At 34.3% G+C, this 20,112-nt stretch overlaps 1 protein-coding gene across 1 annotated transcript in view; it reads right to left on the reverse strand.

Annotated features, from left to right (window-relative positions):
- Positions 1-18,952, reverse strand: part of LOC134797467 (uncharacterized) — a 34,216-nt gene extending 15,264 nt beyond the window's left edge. The window contains exons 1-6 of the mRNA XM_063769701.1: positions 18,650-18,952; positions 18,150-18,343; positions 17,353-17,650; positions 6,591-6,746; positions 5,700-5,745; positions 4,671-4,832 (exon numbers count right to left, since the gene is read on the reverse strand). Of these exons, the coding sequence (XP_063625771.1) occupies positions 4,671-4,832; positions 5,700-5,745; positions 6,591-6,746; positions 17,353-17,650; positions 18,150-18,343 (856 nt within the window). The 5' untranslated portion in view covers positions 18,650-18,952. The remainder of the gene's footprint in view (positions 1-4,670; positions 4,833-5,699; positions 5,746-6,590; positions 6,747-17,352; positions 17,651-18,149; positions 18,344-18,649) is intronic.
- Between the last annotated feature and the right edge of the window lie 1,160 nt (positions 18,953-20,112).

The raw sequence follows: 20,112 nt of genomic DNA on the forward strand, positions 1-20,112 counted from the left end.
TATTATTGTAACTGTGAAAAATTGTGCAAACATATGAATATGAGGAACTTTTTGTTTGTAGTTCGAAACTTTGCGAAAACAGACGGGTAAATAACGCACTAAAATATGAGTTTAAAGTACCTAATGTACTCTGTAAGACACAGGATGATATCTGGAAATAAACTTTAATACCTTGAAAATAGAGTTGTGTTCAGATTTTTATGAGCTCTTGACTTTTCGACTAGATATGTTTCGGTAAATCTGGTCTTGTATTGGTAAAAAAAAAACTATTCTTCAAAGTAAGAAAACGAGGTAGGTAACTTAATAAATGTTATATCAAGGAACGGTATATTTCGACGAAGAAACTTGCATCTTCGAGTGGTTATGTGTAATATTCCTCATACATAATTGTAATAAATCGCTTGTGAGATATTAAATGAGACACAATTGATTTTGCCTGAATGCCACTTGTTTACAAAACGAAGAAAAATATTTTACGAGAACTGCAATCAAATGATATTTGATGAACCATTCTGTTCCCGAAAGTTAAGGATACGCGTAGCTTAATTTATGGTTGTGACTTAATTCGGCCATCGCCTCCAACGTAGTTTAAAAAAATTGTACTAAAATCGCGTAAGCAGTTTGTTACTTCAACTAAGCTCTAAATGACGTGATTACGTAAATTTTCTCGATAGAAAATCTAATCGAATATACCACAAAACAGCCTGAGCGTACCTCGCCTTAATATTTAATTAATGGGAGTTGATAATCTCAATACTATGTAGTAAAAAAAATTACATTAAACAATGAGAAAGTTAAAGAACAAAATCGTTGATTATTGGAAATTGCTAGGGGCAATGTCTTACCTTTTCTCGGTTTAAAAATAGATTGACCTTTAAATCGCTTCGATCTCAGCCAATAATAGATTAAATTGATTAGAAACGTACTGCTTTAACGGAGTACCTACGTTTAAATATATTTTTCGACTTCGTTTAGGTAATGACAAAAAGTTATTGACTATGACGGTAGAATTTAGAATCTAAGATAAAATTGTGGTTGACAAGTGAACTAGATGGCGCTAAACTGCGTCATATTTTATGTGGTATCTGATGACTATCATACGGTACGATAATAGAAAAAAATAAGTTTCCAAAAGCTTATGAAAGTTTTAGAAAAAAATCACAAGAAATAGGAGTTTCGCATAAGAACCCAGTGACCCCACCTACTCTGCCAAAAACCACACAGAAGAATATACTTATGGTCTGATATTGTGTAAATATTACAAAGAATAAGAAAAGTGATTATATTTATCCGCAGGTATCGAATTTTTACTAAGCCTCGAGACCCTCATAAATATGCATGAGAATCATAAAAACTTTAAAATATTTTTTTATTCCAATAAAATATATTTCAACGGTTTTATTGCCGACGGGCCACTTAAAGTCCGTTAATTTATTTTTGTTTCCAAATTATTTAAAAAAAATTAATGTCAGTGTAATGTGCAAAATGGCAGAACGAAAGTTAATGCTCTTAAATTACATATTACTTTTTAAATTTAAAAATGGATGCCTTAAGAGTTACAAAAATGCATTAAGTCTCATTTTATCGATGTGATAAGTAGGTAATTATTTTAGCTTGTTTTACCTTGAGAATGATTTTCCTCGAATTGAATAACATCAAAAAAAATCGATATGTTTAAAAAAATGTCCATGTTGTTTATTCGTACATTTAACATACGTCTAAAGCAAATATTTAAAGTAAATTATTTACTCTTTAGTCCGTGTTGTCGTGAATTCAACGAATTTTTGGATGCGCAATGTTGAATACTTTGGAATTATTATATATTAACAGGTCTTTGCTCTTGTGAAAAATAAGATGAAATACCATTTGATATGACTCACCCGGCGAATTAATCTTGTTAGGGTGTCTTGGACACGGACAGTCATCTTCTGGGCGCAGTTTGACATTATAAAACTACGTAACCTTTAAAATACTTACCCTCTTATTCATAAACGCGCTACAAACCTCAATTAGCTAATAATCGTCACTTTATCTGTCACTTTGACATGTGTATTTCTAAGAAAGGGATAAAACATAATTTAACTAAATCAGGCCCGTAAAGTTTTATGAATAAGGGGGTTAATCTTTCGTCACAATTTACCCGGTGAATTAACCTTGTTAAGGCGTGCATCAGTTACTTGAAGTTGTATATCCTTAGGGGCATTCCACAAAAAGGTCTACTTTGTCGGGGACGTGACGCGTATGGCAGCTACCATTATAACATGCAGAAATCTGTATTATACAGGGTGTCCTAAACTTATGGGACATGAAGGGGAAGTACCTTAAATATCGTAGATAGTGTATTTTGCTCAAAGAAGACTTTATGTTATTTTTAAAAGTTAGTAATTCTGCATTCATAGATGTTCTACAAATTACTTGCTTCGTCTGGGAATCGAACCGACTTAAATGTCAAAAAAAAAATCACCCTACTTTTATGATGCCAATCGAAAGAATAGCTAAAAAATAATAACTCTGCGTAAGTAACATTGTATTTTAAAAGAAAGGAACAACGGAAAATGATTATACTACTCTTTGAGTTGCACCATATGATAAGAAAAAAATCAACAGGCAGCGGACTCATTAAAAGATTGGCGATTTGCGTAAGACAAGAGGGATCACATTTTGAGCATTTAATTAATTAATTTACAAAAAAACTACCCACTTAATTGACTACGGCAGTTTCATGTATACAGGGTGGAAAGGCACGACGATCCTTTCCGGAAATGGGAGATAGTTTAGCCTAAGCTCTATATTTTCTCCATAGAAACTATGTTAATATGGGCAACCGTTTCTAAATTATGACCTTTTAAACATCCACGCAAAAAACTACTTTGTTCTAACCCTAACAGGTGACAGGGTCAATGAACTTACTTGTAAACAATCAGTATTCGACAGGAAATTATGCTAATTTGTTGCCATCTAACCATTTTTAGGTCTGCTTACAGCACGGTAAGAATCATTGCAGGATTTTCGCTTTCTTAGTGGTTCCACTTGTTCAATACTTGAATGAAATAGTTATGTTATTCCTTAATATTAATAATACTAACCACAACATTGTTTACAACGACAGTTCAAATGGTGACATTGACAACCACTCAAAAGTACGCAATCGTCTTATAAATATCTCTGGTTTCCTTGACTGATAAAAAGGTTTTAGTTTCTTAACACGTTTCACAAAATTATTTTCGAATAATTGGAAACTTATTTAAAATAATAAAAAATTACATGTAGGTTGTGTTAATTGCACCAAATGAACTTGCAAAAATGAAATACTAAGAATAAATCAAGAATAAATACTTCTTCAATACCAAACTAACAAACCTTCTTGCGTGGTAGGAAATAGACAAGACGTCTGATGTTTGAAATTAAATTTTCATTGAACTATACTTATTGAATGTCATATTCTTCAAATAAAAATGTTAGATGCTCGTGGCTATTTAAATTTGTGGGGCTGTGTAAAAGATATGGTGTACCAAACCAAACGGAATGTGAAACTGCGGACGAAATGAGACAAAGGCTAATTGGTGCTTTCTGCGGAGGATAAATGACGAAGAGCATACACTATATCGCATGTGCATCGACATACTCGGGTACGGGCTGCGGCGGCGTTGTAATACACGGAGGTACATTTGAACACCGTATGTGAAAAGAAGTATTAAATATTGGAAAAAAGTAATTATCTAAGAAAGTAATAAAATTGTTTGTAATATTTTTGCATGCATTTGATTTATTTGACATTTATTATGCGTCATTCATACATCATTGCGATACTGTCAACGATCGGAAAAAAGTGTAAAGTCCCGAGCTTTCCCGACGGAGATCCTTAATCTAGCCGTCATGTGCACATGCTATAGGGTTATCACCACAGTTAAAAAGTAGTATTTTTGCAATTTTTATTTTTTACTCAATTAACGATTCTTACCATTACCAATAGTCTCTGTATCACTTAAACGACCTAATACTTCCGGGAAGGATCGTCGTGCCTTTCCACCCTGTATATGTTTTTAATTTGATGATTAATTTCACGTTGTTCCTTTCTTTTAAAATACAATGTTACTTAAGCAGAGTTATTATTTTTTAGCTATTCTTTCGATTGGCATCATAAAAGTAGGGTGATTTTTTTTTGACATGTAAGTCGGTTCGATTCCCAGACGAAGCAAGTAATTTTTAGAAAATCTATGAATGCAGAATTACTAACTTTTAAAAATAACATAAAGTCTTCTTTAAGCAAAATACACTATCTACGATATTTAAGGTACTTCCCCTTCATGTCCCATAAGTTTGGGACACCCTGTATACTTGTAGGTATATACCATTGAATTTAAAGCAAAGTTATCAAACGTTATCATGCCAAACATCAGCTTCTTAGCTTTATCTAAGTGTTAAAAAAATTGCGTCACGGACCTGATACTTTTCTGAAACGCTCCCTTAAGGTAGACGTTCACAGAGCATCGCACGCAATCGGCAGTGCCGATCAGTGGACGCACTTGTGTGACTTTCTATACAAAGAATACTAAAATCCGTGTGAACGTGCGTGCGATACGGCCCTGTGGACGTCTACCTTTAAACTAAACGTGTACCTGTGGCAATCAGAGTATAAAACAAAACAAAGAACGTTTGACACAACTCACCCGGCGAATTAACCTTGTTAGGGCGTTCGTCAGTCTTGTCGTCTTGGAAGCGGACGGTCATCTTCTTCTTGGCGCGTAGCTTGTCGTCGTCGGGCGACAGGATGGACGTGCGCTTCTTGGGCCTGTCGTCGTCTTGCTTGTCGGGGGTGGACGTCGCGGCGGCTGGGGAGAGACGGGTCGTTACAACAGATAATGCAAAAAAACATATGTACTCCAATAGTCAAAGCACAGAGCTCTATAATTATTATTATATTAACTCTATCACCTATTTTCCACCAGTAAAATTTTACTTTACTTTACAATGATTCTGATTTCGAGATACTCCTATTTTTTTCAAGATAGTAGTAGAAAAGTTTTTATGGACTGCCAATTGATATTTAATGTTATGCTTGTTTTAAAAATAACTTGGCCAGTTAAATATAAACCAGACCACTGGTGTCGAGTGATTGATAAAGTTACGTTGTAAGTTGTAACATTAAACCAAATCACTTCCGCGAAATATGCAATATGCTTCTGCGATATACCAAAGCGTATAACTGGACAAGAAACTGGACAGTATAACTTCTTACGTACGATTACAGAAGAGACAACGTTTCCGTCTTCACAACCTAGATGGTTAGCAGTCCTCAACTGTGCGTCTTCCCAGAAACATCGTGCGTCGCGCAGCTAAACTGTGGAATGAACTGTCGCCTGCGGTATTTTCAGACTGATACGACCAAACCTTGAAAAGAGCTGTATGCTGGCCACATCTCCCTCGCCCCTGGGCACAAGCCGAGCCTCTTCTATTTCTCTAACAGACGCGTATGCATTCGACTAGGGTTGCCACACACCATGTTCCAGCTCGGTCTGTATGCTGGCAACAACCCTCTCGTTGCCCTTCCCATCTCTAGCAGCGTCGGCGAGTATGTTGTTGACCGCCGTATGCGTACCAGGATTGTCGTCGCGGCGGCGGCACCGGATCTCTTCTGAACGCATCATGGATTGTTGATACAGGTGGTTTGACGTGTATACAGACATGTTGCCACACACCATGTTCCAGCTCGGTCTGTATGCTGGCAACAACCCTCTCGTTGCCCTTCCCATCTCTAGCAGCGTCGGCGAGTATGTTGTTGACCGCCGTATGCGTACCAGGATTGTCGTCGCGGCGGCGGCGCCGGATCTCTTCTGAACGCATCATGGATTGTTGATACAGGTGGTTTGACGTGTATACAGACATGTTGCCACTTACCATGCTCCAGCTCGGTCTGTATGCTGGCCACAACCCTCTCGTTGCCCCTGGTCGCATGTCTCGCCTCCTCCATCTCTCTAGCGGCGGCGGCGAGTATGTTGTTGACCGCCGTATGCGTACCAGGGTTATCGTCGCGGCGGCGGCGCCGGATCTCTTCGGAACGCATCATGGATTGTTGATACATGTTGGTTGACGTGTACAGACAAGTTGCCACTTACCATGCTCCAGCTCGGTCTGTATGCTGACCACAACCCTCTCGTTGCCCCTGGTCGCATGTCTCGCCTCCTCCATCTCTCTAGCAGCGGCGGCGAGAATGTTGTTGACCGCCGTATGCGTACCAGGGTTGTCGTCGCGGCGGCGGCGCCGGATCTCTTCTGAACGCATCATGGATTGTTGATACATGTTGTTTGACGTGTATACAGACATGTTGCCACTTACCATGCTCCAGCTCGGTCTGTATGCTGGCCACAACCCTCTCGTTGCCCCTGGTCGCATGTCTCGCCTCCTCCATCTCTCTAGCAGCGGCGGCGAGAATGTTGTTGACCGCTGTATGCGTACCAGGGTTATAGTCGCGGCGGCGGCGCCGGATCTCTTCTGAACGCATCATGGATTGTTAATACATGTTGTTTGACGTGTATACAGCCATGTTGCCACTTACCATGCTCCAGCTCGGTCTGTATGCTGGCCACCACCCTCTCGTTACCCCTGGTCGCATGTCTCGCCTCCTCCATCTCTCTAGCAGCGGCGGCGAGTATGTTGTTGACCGCCGTATGCGTACCAGGATTGTCGTCGCGGCGGCGGCGCCGGATCTCTTCTGAACGCATCATGGATTGTTGGTACATGTGGATCTGGGGAGGAAAGAAACTGTTAGTTATGGATATATTATGGAGCCTGATGGGAATCGATCACCATCGCCCATGGATATCGGAGGAGCCACTAATGTGTTGCTGATTATGTGAACACTGAATACCCGTTTCTTGAAGAACCCCATGTCGTAGCGCAAAGGAAAATACCTTAGGAGAAAGAAATACCTCACTGTCAGTTATAAAAAGGGGTATACGTATTTTAAGTGATGTAAAAATGCGGCAAACAAAAATTATTATTTTTTTGGACATGAAAGCCGTTATTTGTACATAACAATGTGTCCTTTATAGCTTTAGCATCCACAAGCGGTAGATGAAAAATGTTTTTTGCAAGTTTTATTTCAACAAATCACAAAACATATTTTATGAGAATAATGTTTTATTTAAATAACTAATTCACACCTATCTTAAAAGAGACGTAGGTATGGAAATAATATTTACCTCATATGAATGGTCTGTCAATAAAACTAACTTTTAACATCGCAAACAGCAATAAACCCACCCTTAATTCCCACAATTGCATTTATTTACGTTGTTTATGACGAACTAACACGAAAATCAATTAATTACATACACTGAGGTACCTACATTGTAATAAAACCGGATTCTAAGAATTATAGGTATACTTATTGTAAAAAATATATACCTACAAGCGGTCATATGATGGTATTGGTTTTCGCTTTATAATGACGGGACAAAGCGTCCGTCTCTTTCTATTAAACGGTGTTAAATAGTGACGTTGGCTCTATCACGATTTACAGTGATAGATATGGTGTTATAATAAATGTCAAACAAAATTATTAATAAACTCCATCTAATTAGAACTTTGCACCGACTTGAAAAGAAGAACGTAAGGGAGTGTCCTTAGGGTCATCCATTAATTACGTCACACGATTTTCTAGACCTAGTCAATGTCAAAACTGGTGGTAGCCGTATAGGAGTGCAATAAGTGTTCCGTCCGTGAACAAAGTTACGTAGAAACGTCGTCAGAGACCTCGCAGGGCTCGGAACAGTTTTTTTTTTCAAAACCCCGAGATAGCCCAATATTTTAAACTATTTTATGCTCTTTACGTAGGACTGAATCTTTAGGTAACAACTTCGTATTATAAGATTGTTATATTAAAAATGAAATAATAAACCAAAGAATGAAAAAGAACGTAATAATATCGGTATTTTTTGTATGAAGAAAAAACCGTTCCGAGCCTTGCCTGTATGTACTGTGTAAAAATAACCTACCTATTTACTTAATGTTTTTTTAACAATTTCGGGTATTCAATGTTTTTCTCTTGTTGGCAATATTTTCTTATCATTCCTCCCTTTCAAGCAAGGGACATTAGTCTTACGTGTGTGGTAATACGCATCATTCTAGGTTAAGCAGTACGTTTACAATTTCCAGGGGCTTCCCCTACTCTCATCCATATTCAACCTCAGGTAATACTCATCCATATTTCATCTCGTGTAGGTTTAAATTACCTTTCTTTTACGGAGGTTTTGACGATATAAAAAATACGATAAGGTAGAATCTTAGTCTTATTTTGTATGGGATATTTAGTTTCCATAACGTCCTGCTTGGCGCGCTGTTCAAAATCAAAATGAGGCTTAACGCAAACGCGTACGTCACGTCACGCCAACGAATGATAAATTAAAACATGCTATATACAGGGTGATACAGGAGACGTGAGCAGGACTAATACTGCGCATTTCGTAGATTATAAGCAACACTTTCGTATCAGTATTAGTGAGGTTAACGTTAATTTTCTAGTCGTGTTGAAAAAAAAGTTATTAATTTATTTACGACATGCGTGGTCACCCTAAAATTAGAATACTAAACTACCGATATTCTGTGTCAAATTGAATGTCACCACTGTCATCGAGGTCTGGTTACTTTTGAAAACTCGTATCTCACTCAAGTTTGACAGTTTATTTTCTTCGTAATCAAAAATTAAAGAGGTTTTCTGCTTATTAATAAGGTCTTGTAGGGTGACCATGATTGTAGAGGATTAAATTTGCCCTCACCAAAAAGTTAAAAAATAGGAAAAAGTCTGGTTGTTTCACCTAAATACGACGGTGATCGATCAATTATCAGTTACTGAGTGTGTAGGATTAGTCCTGCTCACGTCTCATGAATCACCCTGTATATTATGGTGCTTAAAACAGTATATCGTTAGTGGTATGAATGTTTTTCTTTGAAATTAGCGTTATTAGCATCAACAGGAACATCGTAGAGAAGTATTTTGTTTTTATTGCCATACTTTTTTGTTTAACTCTAGATTTTTGAATTTACACAATGTCATTGATTCTATGTAATGGCGTGGGATGTGTCGATTTGGTTTAATTACTCTTTAACTTATTTTCGTTACTAAGAAGAGTCCTTTGGAATCTAATATATGTATGAGATTGTAAGAAATATTATTAAATTTATCGTATATATAGCATGCTTATCGAATCGTAGGCCAAATTCGGCATGATCCTAGGGGTTCGGATCTGATGGCAGAATTACTTTACTGTAATATGTCTCTTTTCATTACTTTTATTATCAACAGCAACACTTATTTGCCCATCGATGGACCTTATTTAATTGTAATAAGGCTTGCAAATTTGCGGTTAACCGTATGAACTACGGAGCACCCTACATAAGGGGTTATTCCCACTAGTTACCACCAAGTTCTTACCAGTACAGTCAACTGTAAAAATATGGGTGCACAAATCATCTCAAAAATATGTCCCATAGCTCTTATGTCAGCGAATTAAGAGCTATATATTAGTTACAACTTAAAACTACCAGAATAAAAAAGAGACTTGCTCATCTATCTAACTTCATCATCCTGATATGAGGAAACCATTAAAATGCTTCCAAATTAAGAGCTATGGGACATACTTTTGAATAAGTTGGCTACACCCATATTTTTACAGTTGACTGTACCAGAATTTTCCCAGTAGTTTCCACAGGTAAAAGGTGGTTTTTTTTTCCCAGGAGTTACCACTAAAATATTGTTAAAAAAATTCCCAGTAGTTACCACCGGTAAGAACTTGGTGGTAACTAGTAGGAATAACCCTACATAAGGTAATATGATACCTAAATTATGTGACCGAGAAACGTTAACGTACTTCAGGGTAATATTTCGTCTAATTTAGTCTAGTCTAGACTCCTAGACACATAAAATAGAGATGCGACCGCTTGAGTAACAAAGTAAGTACTACCTATAATTTTAGAAAATAGATTACACTCCTAAATAATACGCAGTCGAATTTTCATGTGGGCTAATGCTCTGGTTTCCTAGGATAGCGGTGCCGTCATATAGCGGCCGTCTCCATACAAATACTACGACATCCATATTATACTTATCCATACATACTAAATAATACGGCTAAATATGGATGTCGTAGTATTTGTATGGAGACGGCCGCTATATGACGGCACCGCTATCCTAGGAAACTAGAGCATTAGTTTACTACTTTACTCACATCAAAAATATTACTTATATGCATTTCGTTTATTATACGCTATTAGTTTATTTTATGTAGGTATATTATATTTAATATGCAATTTAAATGCAAAGACTAAATGCAGCAAATTGAAATAAACGACAGACCTCGCCAACTGGCTGGTTCATATCGATCGAGTCGATTCAATTTAACGACTCATAAAAACACTTTCAAATTACAGAGTACGATTTTAATGTGACGTAATTGCAAACATTAAAAACGTGATATTGCTTAAATAAAGGTATCAAAGAAATATATACATATCTCTAGTAGTAGCAGCCGCTGGTATAGTGTGCGGTTATAGATTTGTTTAGCGATGTAAGCGAAAAGCGATCCTGTTAAAAATGTGTAACTTCTGTTGTGGCTCTGCGTACTTGTTATTAATATTTTTAAATTTTAAATATCTGAACGTGGACTTATCTAAATAACATATTTATCTTGAATTTTACAATTTGTTTTTAATACCGCGATAATAAGCCGTGTGCCTACTTTATAAATGTTTGAATAACAAATATGTTAAATCAAATGTTTTTTTGCAAATTAACATATACATACTTAACATCGATTTATAAAAAAAATATACTCGAAAAAAAATTATCATTGTTCTTTGACGATTTCAAGCTCTTTATATATTAAAATACGAAATTTCTGTAGCCTTCATCATAAAAAGGAGGCTTTGCTTCATAAAATGCGCAATAAATATCGATTTTAATATTACTTCGAGCAGTTACCTACGTCACATATTAATATTCCAAGTAAAAATAAGGATATTTTAAACATTTTACATTTATTTAATATTTATATTTATTGACAGATGTCACCTGTCAAAAGACCCCCAACAATAAACATGTTTTTCTGTCAGGCGGATCTATTGAATTCGAGAATAATTTTTAATTGACATTAATACTTGGGACGCCAGCTTTACTAAAGAAACGCCTTTTAAGACGAAACATAATGCAAATGTGTCGCTTAACATCAAGCTCTGGTAAATCCATTCGACCCTCTCAGCAAATATCTACCCTATTACCTTTTCTTAATACCAAAATCGCATAATCTGACAGATGGATTTACCCGAGTTTCAAGTTAAGCTACTCAAATGTAACGTATTTATTAAATAAATTTCAGAACCAGCATATTAAAAAACCTATTACACCATTCAAAGGGCAACTATAATTAAGTGTTAATGATTGGAGCATGAACAAATTTTAGTGTTAATCACATTGGTCAATATTTAAACCCTATATTAAATAAAGTCTTTTATATTTTTATTCAAGGAGTTAGCTTGTAGAGTTGTAGCCAACTGAAATCTTGTGTTTATTTTTTTACTGGATTTTTATGCTTCAAAAATAGCTTCAAGTCGATTTTTTTCCGAATTCCAAAAAAAAAGTATGTACCTACATTTTTTACACCTCTGACGGAAAACGTGAGAATAGTAAATTGCTAATAAGCGACAATTTGGTGTGACGTCTTATTTTGTGACATCTTGCGTGTGTTCGTGATATATTTGCCTAAAAATATCCGCGAATACCTAACTAATTATTCCCACATGGTCAAAACAAAATTTGTTTAAAAAGTACTCACAAAATTTAAATTAAACAAAAAAAAAAATAACCTTGCCTTCTAATTAGATTTAACTGTCCTCGACAACATTAGCAAAGGTTTTTTTAACACGTAATTTTCCGCAAATAAATGTAATAAAAAATCGATCTTAAAAACGACACGTCATTTGTCTATGGAAAAAATGTTTGAGTTCATTATGCGTGACGTCATTATAGGCGCTAGTTCATAAGTAGGTATATAACTATTAAGCAGCGTGATTGGGCTATTTGTTTTAAAATGTGTGGGCAGCTTGCGAGGTTACAATACAGAAGAATTTCTAGGCATTCAAGTGCACAATAGGCGCGAGGGATACCGACTTTGAGAAATTTTAACTTATTTTGAGTATTTTGACGTAGGTACGAAAAGTAACTCGCGTACCTGAACCGTTGATAAACAATAGAATACAATATCTGTAAAACGCAAACTGTATCGTACTTATTAGGCCGATAAATCTAGTCAATAAGTGAATAGGAACGGTATCGCACGCAAATTCATTGAGTATGACAAGATAACTATGGGATTGAAATAGTTTCACAGGCGCAAATCGTGCAAAAAATGCAATCTAATTAATTAATCCATATTTAAGTTTTTGTTTTTTGTTATAATTTCTACTGAATGTAGTAGTATATTTCACGAAATAGGTACTTCTTCTTTCTGTAGTACCTAATTAGTCTAATTACCTATAATTCCATGCAAATTAGTGACGTGTACGATATGTGTGTCGTCTAATAAGTAGATGCAAAGCTAATGTTCAGTTCTAAGTTCAAATGTCGAAGGTATAAATAATTGCACCGGTTCTTTCACCTTTCACTTGTTTAATTGTCTAGAACCTCCGGCCAGATACATTGTTTGATTCGTAATGAGACTTCAACAAAGAATGTTCTAAATTTGATTGTTTTATTTGTTACATAACAATATATCCGCCAATTGTTAAAAAAATAATAGAGCGCGCTTTTTCGAGGTAATGAAGTAACTAATTTGCAAAAATATTACTTAAACATATTCCTTATTATAAAAATAAATGCATTATTTGCTAAAATTTTCGTATGACCCACGCCTGACCTGCTCTTATGTGATGACAGGCGAAGGCACTGAAGGCAAAATATGTGCATATTTATACAGAAGTTGCACATAATACTTTACCAAATTTGGGACTTACTACTTTTGAATATTTTTATCCATAAAATCATTTTATAGCTTTGCGAAGACACCATTCGTGACACATTCACTTTATGATTTACTATCGCGGTATATGCCTACGCCACATTCGTTTGCCGTAAGAAAGAGATGCAACGCATGCAACATGAATATTTGGCCAAATAGAGCCACGTGTTTTGCCGCATTAAATCACTTAACCTACGCGTTGTGCCTGGCTTATGCCAGTAACAATATAGTTATTCAGTCAATCAATAGATCAACTCAACGCCATTGTGCAATATATTAGTCACACCTACTAGTAGACCCCACCTTAGCGCTGTACGAGTATGCTCAAAATTTATATATCACGTTTTATCTACCTACTGCGATAGTAATTAATTATTGTTCATGACTACGCACATAAATGATAAATGTAGAATAAGTATATTTAATAATAGATCATCTTTCTCGCGTTGTCCCGGCATTTTGCCACGGCTCATGGGAGCCTGGGGTCCGCTTTTAATAATAGATAATATTTCAAGTATTTTTTTAGCCATCCTATGCTGCATAATCACGACACAATCATCACCCGCTAGGAAAAATACAAAAAAAAAACGGTTTTCACTAATATTTTCGAAATATGTTTGCTGCGCTGGTTGAGCGAAAATGCTGTGGTTTTTGCTTCCAATCCAATGCTTCTTTTTCTATTTTCTTTTCTTGTGTAAAGTAAGCCGCTCTTTAGGTTATTTACAATCTTTTCTACATATGATTTTTCTTCTTCTATGTAACTTTTTTCTCAGCCTTTGGTTAATGTTTCATCTGGCTTAAAATACCTATACATTAATTAAAATAAACATTTATTCATATTTGATTTTATGCAATCCAACAAGATCGCAAGCGAAGTTTATTCGCGACACAAGGCCATTCATAATTAATTTAAAAGTTTGCCCTTTTAATGGAGACCTTTTCGATAAGGCAATTTTAAATAAAACAGGTACGGGTTGATAAATATTCATATTTAACATTTTATCTCTATACCTACTTATTTTATAAGTGATGCAAAACGTTATGTACTTATCTAATTTGCATGTACATACGTACTTGTAAATAGCACCTGAGGACTTGACTATGTTACATAAAACTATTACAGTAGAACCTCGACGGAAATAGAAAAAAAAACATGTTGACTAGTTTTGGTCTTATCGAAAGTATCACATCAACTTTTTTTTATAATTTCTTGTCAGAATTATGGACGATTCAGTACTATTATAATAATTTTAAGTTACAGAGTTTTTTTTTATAAAATCTTTATTGCTTTAAACCTTAAAATTTACATTTTTTACATTATAAAATGTATTAACATTATAAAACAGGTGTACCAGGTTTGTAACACATTTAGGTAGTGGGGTTGAGCCTCTGCCTCCCGAACAAGGTCCAAGCCTGTGAGTTTATATAATTATACTTAATATAAAATTCAATAAATTAAGGTAGTAAATCGATAAATCTATTTAATTTAATATAAAATCAAATATATCTGTAAAATTATTTCTTTCAATTTTGCAGGTAAAAATATACTTGATTAGGTAGTCAATTACGAAATGAAGGAACAAGCAGACAAAAAATCCTGATTCCATCCCACGTATTAGTGTTAACTAGTTACTGTAGAATTTATCGTTTCCATTTTCAGTGTTAAACAGCTTAATTCGAATTCGACGGCAGTCATCTATTTTTAAACTCGAAGCACGGGGCGTGTTTGTAATAACATAAACCCCAGGCCCATTTTACTAACTCTAGCATTATTTTAAATAAACGAGACGTAAACGCATATCTATTTTATTTATATCATCATAAAAATATGGCTATAACTGCGCGAGTACTGCAATTGATATAATATAATGCATAAAAATCATAAAATTGTCGCGTTTGTAACACTTTTTAATTTAAGTAAACAATTGGAATAAATTATTTGAGTTAGTTGTAATTTTCAGCTTTAAATTACGTAAAAAATGATTTTTCATACACGCTAAAAAGACGTGGCTTAATATATACCTACAAAATTATAAATATAGGTGTTTTTGTCTTACATAATTTTAATAAAATATAATAATTGCATATAATTGGAATTTTGAAATAGATTACTCGAGTTGAGTAGTGTAATTTACTTAAAAAAACATAAAAATGTTTTATTTAATACAGACTAAACTAAAACATGTTGTTTAATGCATAAAACTATAAAATATAGGTTGCCTTGTTTAAATTTAATTAAAGAAAAAAGGTATATAATATAATAATTACATATGGTAGGTACTTTTACAATTCCAAAAGCTTCCTCAAATGATTCAACGCGTGACAAAAAAATTAAACAAACATAGGTACCTAATTCTGGCGTGACTAATCTTTTTCTTCATCAAAGAATACATGATAAGATTGATAAGCCGAAGTAAGTATTAACTAATAATAAAGTTTAGTTTAGTTAATAAAGTAGGGACATTACCATTTCCTTATAGACTCATGGCCCCATAATAGGCATCGTTATTCGTTGCTCTGTAAAATCTCACTATATTCAAAGTATACCTACAAACTGTGACGCGCGTACCATCAGATAATATCGCCATTTATTTATATATTAGGTCCTTAGGTATCTACCACGTGCACGTAAAGGGTTTTTTCTGATGAATTTATCCTTATTTTATTATACCTACAATCTTTTTATCAAGTTCTTAAGCTAGGTATTCACGTGATTTAAAAGTGACCACAGTTTTTTAGTATAATTTTATTTTTCTGTTGTCCACAGTCACGAATACTAATAAGTACGATTTTAGGTAAACACGATTGTAAATTTTAAAAAATTTTACTCAGTCAAGGGTCCGAAAGACCGGCTCTGACGAATAACAATTTAAGAAATAACAAACTACCTATAACAATAAAATAATGCATTGACACTTGCTTGAATAAAACTTAATCACTTTTACTTGACGTGATAGTCTATTTTGTGACGCCACTTTACTTTTCTTATAACTGGTTATAGTTATTAGTTATAACATTCCAACGGGGATGCCGACAAATCATAATTATTATCATTACTTATTACCTAGGACCTAGAAGATTTTTACGAAATATCAGTTTTCTATCATTTTTTGGTTTGAAGATGAAATAAGTATGCTATTAGGTACAAAATATTTCAAAATGTAAGATAATATTTTAATGAAAACTAAAGTCATGTAACTAATTAACAAAATTGTAATTTTACTTTGACTGCACTGCTATAAGTAATTATATTAATTATATGCAAATTTTAATTAACCTCACCTAATTGCTTTGATGTAATTATTGAAATAGTTATTATCTTATTTTAATTAAAACATACAATTATCTGAGATAGAAAACGTGTATACAATAGAATGTTACACGTTTCAAATGGGTGCTCTACTTTATTTTTACATTAGTGTGTTTTTTTATTTATTTATTAACATGGTCATTTTTAGTTCTTGATAAACAAATATTGTTTTCCTTTTTATTAATATATTGCGTTTTAAAATTCACTAAGTCTGTATACACTTATAGTATATAGAATAAAAAAAATATTAATATTATTTAAGCTTATTCAATGCAAAAATGTAATTAAATAAAATGAACACCTCCAGAAATATTATTACTAGGCTAATAAGATTGAACAACACTGACTAAATTAATAAATAATAAACCAACCTGTAAGATATGAGATATAAAGTAGAAACATAAAGATATTAAAAAAAAATATATTAAAGGAAGTGTTTTTTAAGTTATGCTTTTTTAACATGGCCACAAAGCCATTAGATATTACTAAAATACTTGTCCATTGGTTAGAATAAGAACAAGCTGATATTACTATAATAATTATTAACTAAATATGACCTTCAAGTTGGTCTTGCTTTGTTTTAAGATTGTCTGGTTTAATAAATAGGTAGGTAGGTACCTACATAAAAAATATTGCAAAGTTTATCAAGGCTAAGGTTAAAGAAACATTTTAGTATTATTAATTTGAGATTATAAATTTGAGTTTTTTAAAGCCTGATATATGTACAATAAATTTAAATGACTATAATCAGCAATCAATTCAGAATTGGATATATTACCTCACCTACCTACATTTCACATGAAGGCTATAATTATTCATAAAATATCAATGTCAATAAGGACATCACTTTATTTAATAATGAATATTTAATAACCTCACTTAGAATTATGAAACATTTATAAAAATGAAATAATAAGTATCCTGACTTTATTTTAGTTAATTAATTCAACCAAATGGGAGGCATAATTCGCTTAACTTATTGGTGATTTCTATCAACTTTTTCAGTCATGATATGCAAAATAAAGATCTTACCTGCTTAAGCCGTTCAACATCAGTGCGGGCCTGGGCGAACGCCTGCGGCTGTGGCTGAGTCACTTGAGTTTGTGAGTATGTCGGGTACTCCAAGTTCACATTCAACAGCTGCGCAGCATTGTCCCGAGCCTCATATGCCAGCCCTCTGATCTCCAGCTCGGAGGCTGTGTGCATGAGGGACTGTAGATCCAATTCTTGGACATCCACTGATCCTTTGTACATGAATTCCACCAGTAAGTTGATCTCCGAGAACGGAATCCCTTTGAGGATAACAATCGGATGCTGACATGGATTGTCCCTAGAGAAAAATATCATTGTTACAATTTTGTTCTTTGCATGGAGACTTTTTTAAATGTAGAACTCAATTTATAAATAAGGAGAATATAGCAATAAAATGATTCATTAATACAAACTTGTTTTTCTTGTATGACTACCCAAATTAAATATTATCTCGAAATTTATCACAAAATTACTATGTAAAAATAATTATTTTATTGCTTATCATAAGATAAGTCACATTTACATTCATGTAGATATTCAAACATTTATGTAACTAAAATCTTCAACACATAATTCTAAAAATAAATATGATGTAAAAATAAGTGACTAAAACATCTTGAAAGATTAGAATGAGTTCACAAAATTATATTTAATTGGCGTGCTAGTAGCAAAACAGAGCTACTGTCTGTAAAAAATAATGATGTCATTGTGAGCAAATGAAACAGATTAAATTCTGAAATGAACATGGCATTTTTCGTTTGTAAATTTTAAATATGGAATATTAAAAGTGTGGTTACCTGAAGATTTGTTCAAAGTAAGGACTGCAAGCGGATAGAACAAGCTTGTGAGCCTTGAGCGTGCCATCCCGGCAGGACAGGGTCACGTCGGCCAGCGCCGACGACGAGTAGATGGTCGTGAAGAGCTGGCTCAGGTTCTGCAGGTGGTTGTTCCACTTGAGGTGGAACGTCTTGTCGCTCACCAGCCCCTGCATCTGGACACCACAAACACTCCAATCACGACACCGATAAATCACCACACCGCACGATTTTCCTACCAGAGTATGATGAATAAATCGACAGTAAACCGACTCTGCTGCGACCGCTACATAAAATTATAATTATTACAACTTATTTTTAGAACGATGCCCGTAAAAACACTATACGTACGCGGTATGACAGTGTAATATATTGTAGGTACGCGCCGCCGAGGGAATTTATGGCTATATAAAATATCTTTTATATTTTATTCAACATGTACCGAATTTTTGACACAAATCAACACGTTACCGGTGTCTTACCTCGAATTCACACTTCCGACTTCCCGATTTTTCACAAATAACACCGACACATTTCACAAAATTAAATAAAATTATGTTACACAGAAAGCCGTGTCGTAAAATAACAGAGTGGGGCACGCCGTGGCCCCCTCCTTGCCCCGGCCCCCTCGCACACAATCAATATACGGAATATGAGAGCGCGGCGCGCCCCCTCGCCCCCCGCATGCTTTATTATACCGTAATTAATATACACAACTTTAATTTTGTAGACTACACGCACACATTCTAAGACGAATTATTATTATACTTTGATCTTGTAATAAAATTTAGTTTCTGTGGATACAAGTACATATTCGTTGTAGTGATTTCAAAAAAGTTTAATAAAAAAAAAACAGTTTGTATTGGCCTGAGTAATTACAGTAGAAGTGCATTAATGCACCGAGTGTTATTTATTAAGTACACATTTATTTGAAATATGTAGACATTATTTTAAGGTAAAATAACATTTTACTATTTTTACTCGTTTGTATACATTTCAACCCAACATGGGCCCATTCCTTAAATTACATCGTTAGTGGGAAGTATGTGTGTAAAAAAAGTACTTCAATCTCTTTTCACAGCGCGCACACATATAAAGACCTGAGAATAGGCGGATTGTTATTCTTCTTTTTATTAGATTCCATACATTCGTTTATATTATAGATCCATTCGAATGAGCAATGTTTTATTACTGTATAAGATGTATAAGTATGTAGTCGGTCTGGAGTTATATTATATTATTTATATCTCTCGAGTTGAAAGAGAAGGGCGCATGAGCGGTTGCATGAATATTAAATTATTTATGTTACAAATATACGTAGCTATTTGCCTTGATGTTGTAGATGTGGGGGTGAAGAATTTTAAAGGTGCTAAGCGATAATGCACTTTATGAATACAATCCTACCTACCTGCTGTGTAAAAGAAAGCGAAAAGTTTATTAAGAATGATTTTATGTTAAATAGTAGTTTAAAAGTACATATTTAAGTCAAAATCAATTCACACTCATAGGAAAATATCATTAGTTTTCGTTTTCTAACGTACTTAACACAACTTAACATCAAAAACTAGCGGTTCTAGGTATATTAATACTAGGTACGTAACGATACAATGTATTAAGATACCCCACACATCGACATGAAGAAAAAGGAAGCACACAACAAAGTAAACTACACACATACAAGTAATGGTAATTACACGAATAGGGCATTTTACTTGTACTAACTACAATGTATACAACCATTATACAACAAACTTTTTGTAATTCCTTCGTTCGAGAGTAGCCGTTCTTTATAAGGAAGTCTGGCGTCTTTTACTTTTTCTGTTGTATTTGAAGATTTTGAAGTAAGTATAAAAATTTAAATAATAATTTATAACATCATTGGACTTGTCTCTGATCAATAATACTGTTTATGACGAAATACTAAATGCAAATTAAGTAAGTAAAG

The sequence above is a fragment of the Cydia splendana genome, chromosome 15, assembly GCF_910591565.1.
Source record: "Cydia splendana chromosome 15, ilCydSple1.2, whole genome shotgun sequence".
NCBI lineage: Eukaryota > Metazoa > Arthropoda > Insecta > Lepidoptera > Tortricidae > Cydia > Cydia splendana.